Source organism: Lithobates pipiens, unplaced genomic scaffold (assembly GCF_037356315.1).
Source record: "Lithobates pipiens isolate NorthernLeopardFrog02 unplaced genomic scaffold, aLitPip1_a1.2 Scaffold_27, whole genome shotgun sequence".
Taxonomy (NCBI): domain Eukaryota; kingdom Metazoa; phylum Chordata; class Amphibia; order Anura; family Ranidae; genus Lithobates; species Lithobates pipiens.
Window position 1 is genome coordinate 148,861,386 of NW_027507788.1, and position 9,607 is coordinate 148,870,992.

The 9,607-nt window shown below is 42.2% G+C and overlaps 1 protein-coding gene across 4 annotated transcripts in view; it reads left to right on the forward strand.

The window, feature by feature from the left end:
- PRKCZ (protein kinase C zeta) overlaps positions 1–5,946 on the forward strand; it is a 614,201-nt gene extending 608,255 nt beyond the window's left edge. For all 4 annotated transcript variants that reach the window (XM_077457658.1, XM_077457659.1, XM_077457662.1 and 1 more), the window contains one exon: positions 1,776–5,946. In XM_077457658.1, coding sequence (XP_077313784.1) covers positions 1,776–1,863 — 88 coding nt within the window. In that variant the 3' untranslated portion in view covers positions 1,864–5,946. The remainder of the gene's footprint in view (positions 1–1,775) is intronic.
- Positions 5,947–9,607: the final 3,661 nt, after the last annotated feature.

Here is a 9,607-nt window from a genome sequence, read left to right on the forward strand (position 1 = left end):
TTTGTGCAACTGTTTTTTCCTGAAAATTTTCATTTAATAAATAAAATTCATTTTAGTGCCAAAAACACAATATACTACCCATTAAGTAAATACATACCAAATGTGGCAAGTCTTAAAATTACGCAAACCTGTGAGATTGCAAAAATATGTGATACCCAAATGGTGAGCTTTTACAGCTCATCAATTTAGAGTTAAACAGGAGTTCTTGTGCTAGAATTATTGTTTTCTTTCTCACATTTGTGGCAATGTGCAACCGCTGGGACACATCACATGTCCCAGAAGGCTGCGGGACCATTCACAAAGGGCAGCCGGCTGCCCACACTAAACATGCTGGGGACCCAAAGACCAGTGAAGAACCAGTTTGGACTTCTGGCCAGGTAAGTGTCATTTTACTAATATTTAGTAGCTACAGTATCTGTAGCTGCTGACTTTTTTTTTTTTTTTTTAAACAGTGTAGAACTACTTTTAAGGTTTTTAAAACAATGGACTTTTTTACAGCACAGCTTCACATGAAGCAAACATGAATCCACCTACTAGTTGGATAGAAGCCTGCATAATAATATGCTGTAATTCAGGGGTAGGCAACTGGGGCCTTCCAGCTGTTACAGACCTACAAGTCCCATCGTGCCTCTGGGAGTAAGTGTAACTGCCAGCCTTTCAATGCCTCATGGGAAATGTAGTTCCACAACAGCTGGAGGGCCCCCGTTTGCCTAACCCTGCTGTAATTCATACATACTTGACCAAAGATAATTGAATTTTTAACAATCTTCACCATGCTAATGAAAAATATGCACATAAATGCTAAAAAACAAAAGTCACTGATACCTCATAGTTTTCTTCCAGATTCTTGGTCTCCGGCCATCTTGATTAGGCATCCCAGTGAGTTAATTCACCCCTAGTACCATGGCATACTAAATTGCACATGCGCAGTTCAGTGTACATTCAGAAGAAACATGGCAGTTGGGTAAAAAGCATGCATCTCAGAAGCAACATACACTTTAATTTCTCTTTTGCAAGAAAAGGCCTCCTGACAGCATTTTTTTTCTATACCAAAGCTCTACTTTGAATTGAAATGTTAGATAGCTGTAACTAGAACCAGCCCAATCGGTCAACTGTCCTCAATTTTCCATATGAAAAAAAAAAAAAAAGTTGAAACACTGGTTTATACTGTAATAAAGGGCAATTAACACAAATTGCCCTTTATTACAGTATAAACCAGTGTTTCAACTTTTTTTTTTTTTTTTTTCCTCAAGGCACCCTTTGTGCATAATTTTAATCTCTAGGCACCCTAGTCTAAAATGTAAAAGAATTAATGGTTTTACATACTGCAGCAGTATTGTCACAAATAGAACGCCTAACATTTGAGATGATTTATGTTATACTGTACACCGGTACCGAGTAGTATTCCACTGTTTCTCCTTTCCCTCAGTTTGTCAGCTAATGTGACCCCAGTGCAGAGGGCGAAGAGCAAACAAAACAAGTACATTCTCAGGTGCTCAATGTCTTCCTTAACAATTTATGACATCATCCTTTATTAGAATTTCAGCAGCTATCTCGCATGGTGCCCAAAGTTGTGATGCTGCACAAATAAAAACCTGTGGCTTTGTGTAACAAAAAAATGCAGATGAGATCCACCTACCAGCTTGCTGCCAATTTAAGACAATTTTTTTTGTTGCACGTTGCAAAAAGGTTGATATAAACAATGTAGTGATTAGGATGTACTTTTAGCTGTATGATGCACATCTAATTTCCACCTGTCCCTTTTCTTTTTACAGAGATGTAATAAAACGAATAGACCAATCAGAATTTGAAGGATTTGAATACATTAACCCATTGTTGCTGTCAACAGAGGAAACAGTATGAAGGACCTTAACATCTATGAAAAATAAAAAACCATGTGATTGATCCGAACTTGTATCCTTAACTACAGTATATGCATGCGAGGCTGGAAAACTGACACCAGGTTCTTAGTACTGAGCAGCACCACAGGATTAGCTGCTGAGGGGGAGATTTCTCCCTCTGGGTATTAGCTGCTCTTTTAGACCAAGAGACAGTTCTCCGGCTGAGTTACACAAGGGATTCACTTTTTGTGCCTGCCTCTTTGAAGGGTCTACAATGTATGACAACTCCATCTGAGGGCACCTGCGTGGAAGAACTCTTTATTTCAGGCAATCATGTAAGCAAGCCGCTTCCATTAGTGCATTAGATGCCATGTGCTGCAAACCAAGAGGAGAGGAGACCAAGGAATGGACCTGGTGTGAACTAATTACTTTCTCCTCCCCAAATCACTTTACGTGGCACTTTTTAAATCGGAGTATTAAGGAAAGCTGTGTTTCTACTGGTTACATACATGTTTTTCATTGAGTGGAAACCTAAGATATTGCACTGGAGTTATAAGGGTAGATAAATATTTGGATTAACAAACAAAAGCTAACACAGCAATATTGCACTTAAAGATAAATTCTAGAATGTCTGGTTATGGTAAAGGCAATAAAAACCAAAACAATTTGTTGGGAGGTTAAAAAAAAAATGCACATTTGAATGGCTTTCTTAAGATCCATAATGTAATGTGCCTAACTCTTAGCTTGTAATGTATGACATTTTGCTAATTGGGTAAGCTCTAACGCAGTATTCAATGCAGATCAAGCTGCCCAGCCATAGATTATAACAAATCCTTTAGCCTTAACAGGTGGAATTGTATCCTTCTTTCACTTCCAATGCATAGCCTGTGTCCTTGTCAAGCACATTTTTTTTCTATTAGCTGATTTATTTTGTTTTTTAGCTGCTGGTCACAAGGAGACCACCAAATCCGTTACATATCCCATGTTACACAGGACATTCCAAACATGAGAGATTTGAGGTTGATTTAATAGGTCTGCTGGAATTGTGGTAGACCATTTTAAAAGTGCTGTTCAATGTCGGAGTAGTGGTTAAGGTAATATAATTCTAAGGTTTACATATGATACACGTGCTTTGTGACAGAACCCTGCACTTGAGCAGAGAATGCTTGCAGCAAACTTTTTCTGGAGGTGATCCTCTAACCCACATCTTAATCTGATGGTGGTGAATCAAATTCAGTTATTAAAGAAAAAAAATGCTCAAGCTGCTTTGGGGACCTGCTTACATTTAAAGAGTGGCCCCTCTGCGGTATTCTGCTTTTAGTTAATTTGTTTGTATTGACCAGTGAGAGCCGAAGGAGATCCAGACTTGCACAATAACAGCTATGAAGCAGAGGTGTTGCTTGAAAAAGTTCTGATCATAGATATATGAGCATCTATATAGCATTGGTGGTTTTCTGGCAGCCATGCCACCTGAGCTTAGTGGAACAACTACACCCTCTCAGCAAAGACCAGAATAAATTATATTACTTCCCAAAGATCTTCTATACAAGTTAGTGTAAAATGTTTTATAAACTTTTGTCTGAAAGCTGTCGCATCGTATTTATGTAATATTCACTTCTTGCTTCATAATAATGAATGTCAAGTAGAAAGCAAAAAAAAAAAAACGTTCATGACCAAAGCAAATCTTAGTTTGAGGCACAGCAATGCTACAGGCAGGAGGTTAAAAGGTACATTACCACAAAAAAATATATATATTATATATTATATATATATATATATATGAAGGCATTTAAAGGTCACCTTGCCAACTTTAACTGACATTTTCTAGTGTGAGTTAGGGAACAAAAACAAAACATGTGATTGGTTCTATAACGACCAATCTCCAAACTTTCACTTCCTTCAGGTTTATAAAGCACAGCGTACTATTTTTTACAAAACAATCCATTTCATTCTCAAATCAATGTGGATTTATCTCTTAATCTGCTTTTCAGCCATTGAAAATGTCTTGAACAGTATCCATGGGCCTTTATAGTTAATTTAATCTTTGAATTGTATTTTCCATGAGCAGAGAATGCTTGCAGCAATGTCCATGTAAGATAGCATTAGATGGGTCACCATCTGTCAAGTCAACACCAGCTATGTAGTGTGAAGGCCTACTCTAGCAATCCATAACAACTACAAGTAGCCACATGGACAAAGGGTATCCTGCCTGGAAGGCTGTAGCAGAAAACCTGACCACAACATGTTTATATGTAGCTACAACCTGCTGGTGTGCCATTGTCATCAGGAGCTGCATTGGATACTATGAGTAGCTACCGAGTTTGGTAATGCTGTCACTTGCTTAGACTTTCTAGAACACAGACAACCAAAAACACTAAGGAGAATAAATCTATAGTTGCTACAAAATCAGAGGTGGGACACTGTCCTTAGTGTGTGGCCAGCATTAGAATATAACAGTTGTTTTCAGATCAGTTCAGGTGGGATCAAATCACTTTAGACAACTCATCGATGAAAGAACTTATGATCAGCTGCTACTGCACATTGCTTTTTGCCTAATAAGTCAGCCTACCTTAACTGAAATATTACACAATGCTCCCAATTTCATTTCTGGGTCTTGCGACCATGGAGTTTCATTCTTTCTGCAGGATTTTGTCACATACAGTCCATGAGAAAAATAAGTCAGTGAGAATTGGACCCTACTTGTAATGGCTGCAAGAAACAAAGGGACTTGAGTTGTAAATTGCTACTGGACATCCCCAACCTCCTTGCAAAAATAAATTTACATTCATTTTGGCTTATGAGTGGATCTCTCAGTGGTGCCAACAGCCCCAGAACCAGCTCCCATTTTTCTAACCTTACTTTAACATCCTAAGGCCGTACATTAAAATCACTTATACTATTAAAGAAAACCTGTTATAGAATTAGAAAGCAGAGCAGAAGGTCCCTGGTAAAGAAGTAATATTCTACTTAGCCGTCCTGCTTTCCATCTTCACTCTATTCAAAAGCTACAGTTCCTGGAGAATTCTCCTCATCTGACATGCTTTTGGGAGTAGAAGTTTCCTCTTGCTTCACACTTAACCATGTGGTTCCTTCCAGCAGCCCCCAACATCATTACTGTGTTCTACAATGAATGACATGGCTGGTGGAAGAAACCACAGGATTCCAGAAAGTGGTCGTTTTATCATATATGACATTTCCCCGTCAGTGTTTCAGATGGTTTGCCCCATAGTAATTGCGAATGAAGATCAGCAGCTTGGGTTGCAAAGCAGACAAGTAATGTCTCTTCTTTACAGGGGAACCTTCTCTACTTTTTAGTTTTGCAGCAAGCCCATTTTAATGCACAATAAAAAATAGAAATAAAAAAATCACTCAGAATATCCAGAAGGTACCCACTGATTAAAAAAAATACGTATTTGAAAATCAGTTCACCCTTTCACAAACCAATCTAGATGTTCCTTGAATTTGTAATTTTTTTTTTCCCTATCTTCTGAGTGTGATTCCTGAGTGATCGCTGCAGTTTTGTGTGTTGGATTGAACTATGCTGCAACAATGAGTGTAAAGGGTTTGGTCCTGTGTAACTTCATGTGCTTGTTTTGTGCAGGATGGGGAAAGCAGATGTATATTTGCTAAAAAGTTTAACAAGAAAAAAAAAAACAAAAAAAAAAAAAACTTGATTTTATACATTTAATTTAAGGCATTACAAAATATTCCTGTGCTGCCAAACCGTTTTTGTTGCTCATATGCAAGTGTATGAAAAAATGTTTTGTTTCACAATGAAGGGGAAATTTTTTTATATATATAAAAAGTAATTGTTTTATAAATTAAAGAAAATGAAGGCTGTAATTAATATTGGTTTTTGGGGGAATGACTAATATATTGAAAAATATGGCTCTGGTAATTATCTAGTCGTCTTATTTGGAATAGTAAATGAACATTATAGCTAATTTAATGATTGTAAATCAGTAAATATGTTCTTGTAGTTTTGTAAATTGAAATGAGTTAAGACCTTGCTAACCAAGTTAATTGTGCAGAGGATGGTATACTAATCCATTAAACAACTAAGATCATTTATATTCTTGCACATTAAAGACTTTATTGAAAAATGTTTCTGCTCTTCTTTCTTTTTTTTAACCTATTTTAGAAGTAAATATTAGCTACCATAAATACATAGGCTCTAGAAAAGAATCCCTCACCCAGAGTATATAATACACAGGGCATTCTTAAGCTGTAGCTTTAAGCAACCCAGTAGTGTGACCATAGGTTACATGGTAGGTTAGCCACTAAGAACCATAAAATATCACAACGTACTAATACTATAACTCCCCAGCAGCCCTAGGGCTCCCTGAAAAACACAAAATCACTGGTAGAGGGAAAAAGGATCATCAACTAAAGCAGGCCTCTGTATCTGAGTGAGCTATCAGCAGGCACAAGCACTGGAGTGCTGTAACTGGCTCATTTAAAAACTGCAGACCTACAGGTCATAACTTTCCAACCCCCTAGCTATTCCACACCCCTAGCATCTATACATAGAAGTAGTTGAGAAGGTAAAACTTTCTTCCTGATCTTTTCCTATCTGTATGGCAGGGTTGAACATCCTGAATATAACCTGCTTTGCAATATTTAATAGAGCCCGCCTCATGTCTCTGCCACGCACTAAAGTTTGGGAAAAGTATTGGGTAATATTTTAAAACTTTTTTGCCTATTAAGAAAACCTTTTCTAGGCAGATTAATTCTAATTTCATGCCCTCTTTGTGCCTTATATGCTGTCCAACAAGTAAAACTACTGCAGCCAAGGCTACCCAATATTCTTAGGAGGCAGACCCCAATGAAAGTTCCGCATTACGATTTGCCTAAGCAAACAATGGTATGCTCTGTGCACCTGAGATAGAGGAGCGCTTGTATAATCCATACCTAAAAGGCTACATGTGCATACATTTCCTACACTGCTACCAGCCCAAGACCTGCAGACCACCAGCCCAGGGAGGGAGGAGGCATTAAACCTTGCTGTAGAGTTGACATTATTATATTAATAGAGTAACAACAGCAAATAAACAGTTCAAACAGCCCTTTTTCCAGATGCAGCCAGAATCTGCAGGTGAACACATTGTATGCAATCAAACTCTGTTTTTCTTATATTCACTGACCAACACAGCTACTCTCTGTAACTAAATGGGTTGTTTAGCCTGCCATTAAGAGAACTAGGCAAAATTGTTACACAATACACAGAATTTTTAGTCCCGTCCCAGGGGGGTGGACCCTGGGCTAACAAACCTCCCCGCTGCTCCCAGCAGATTCAGTTTTTATTTTGCCTAGCATGGAGAATGACCTAGGAACCCTGCGGGCCCTTTTGGTCCATGTTTTTGCTGCATGTTTGATGTTTTTTGCGCAAGATAAAAGATCCTGGGATCTTCTATCAGCTGCTGGCTGGGTGACAGGCTGGTTAATGATTATCTTTGTAGTCTCCTCAGTCCGGCCATCGAGCGTGTGCAGGCCGCAACTAAGGCTTGACATGCCTCAACTCCAGAGGTGCTCCAGGGTATACATATGACCGGGCTACTGATGTCTGGATCACAGTATACCGGGCCAACAGCTACCCTGTAAATGCGCAGGAGTAGGTCTGTAATGGAATGTCTCCCAGCTCTTCAGGACTGGTAAGTACAGCTCTCCCTACTTTGGTGGGGTGAGCAGCTGGGCATTCCCTGGGGGGGTCGATTCGGGGGCCAACTCACCTCCTTATCTTCTCTCCCTAGTCCCTATCTCCCCTCCTTCCCCCCTCCGAAGGGGGGTGGCTGCATGCGCTGCGGGCAGTGTGTGTGGGGGGGGGTTCGCTGGGTCTCTCACCTGTGGGGCTTTGTGCAGCTAGCGTTGGTCTGGAGGGTCCCAAAAGGTGTCTGTGGAGGTGTTCTGGCTGTAGGCAGGCAGTACTGTTCTGGGTTTGTCCTGTCACCGCATGGCGCTGTCCGGCGGCCATCTTGACTGTGGGAAATGCCTTGTGAGCCTCAGCAGCCATCTTCTATGGGATTCTCATATTAGTTGCATTGGCGGCCATTTTCTTGAAGCCCGAGCGCTCTTTTCACCGCAGTTCTCTTGTGACAGCTTTACATGTGCTCTCACAGGCTGGTTCCTGTGTCCACTGTGTGTACAGGATGCTGGATGACTCTTTGCTGAATGCTGGAGCAAGCTTTGCATAACGTTTCACCATTATATACAGCTGCTGCAGACACAGTTTTCTCCACTCTGCATCTAGTTAACCTCCTAGGGACTACAGGCACGGCTAGTGGCATTCACAGAACGCCCCAGGGTGGTGAGTCTGGCGCTAAGTGCCCCTCCCCCCCCAGGCGGCGGCAGCAGGAGGGTGGGATCTTCACTGTCCTAAGTCCCCTTGCAGGTGGCAGACAGGCTAGGTTCAGCATGGCTTCAGAAACTGGTGTTTCTTCCCCTGAAATCCAGGCTATTGCAACCGGGTCTCCTGCGGATAGCACGGTGCCCATGGACACCCTGACAGCGGTCTTTAACTCTTTTGTTGCTAAGATAGAGGTGGCACGTGGAAAGAAAGGTGCATGCAAGTGGCCCCTGCCCCCCCGTCCTCAGGGGAGAGCTCTGATGCAGACTCGGGCCCTGCTGTGGCTGGTGACCCCTGCTCTGACCTATCAGACGTGGCTGACCAGGACCGTTCGGACAGTGAGGATGATTCCCCATCCGGCGCGACAAGCACTTGTTGGAGCACTTATCACAGCTGTGCATGATACCCTGAAGATTCAGGAGCCAGCGGATCCCTCTGCTGATGTACCGGTCCCTTTTGGGTCCCGCAAGTTCACCTAAGGTGTTCCCGTATTTGACTTATTTTGACAAATTCATCTACAGGGAATGGGGTCGCCCACAACGGACCTTTTCGGTTCCCAAAAACTTGGCGGTGCATTACCCCTTTGAGGAAAGCCTTCTCGAAAAAATGGTTGGCTCCTCCGGTCGTGGACCCCCCAGTATCCAGGTTAAATAAAGTAACTACGATCCCAGTTGAGGGGACTCCTGCATTCAAGGATCCGATGGACAGGAAGGCCGAGGCAGTGGCTTGTTCCTTGCTTACGGTTGTGGGGTCAGCCTTGCGACCTGTACTGGCTTCCGCACTGGTATTGCAGACACTGAGTGGGCAAAACTTTAGCAAAATCGCAAATTGGGAGAGCAAATGCCTCCCCTGTCTGCGTGGAACTAGCAGACCAACTAGTGCAAGGCCTTAAGTACGTTTGTGACGTGGCCCTGGATACACTCCCTCTGTTATCCAGGGCTTCGGTGTCAGCTGTGGTGCTGAGCCGCCTAATTTGGCTAAAATGCTGATCTGCTGAACAGGCATCCAAGAAAGCCCTGACGGATATTGCCTTCCTTGGCAACCGGCTCTTTGGAGCATCATTGGATGACATTAAAAATGCCACTGGGGGTAAGAATACTCTACTCCCGCAGGCCAGGAAGGCTAAGGAGCCACGCTGTAGGCAAGGGCCCTCTTTTTCACAAACTGCTTTTTCATCCGCCCGGTGCTTCGGCAAAACGTCCCCAGCCCAACAGCACGTCCACGGAACCGCAAGCCTGCGAACAAAAGTGCTACCGCATTAAGGTTTGCCCCACCCACATATCGGGTGGGGGGGTCGTCTTTGGGAGTTTGCAGGCCGGTGGACCTCTCCGTTATCCGACCAATGGGTCTGCGATCTGATTTCCAACGGCTACAAGATGGTTTCTCTCTTGGCCGCCAACCAGATTCTTCCCCTCCAGCATAC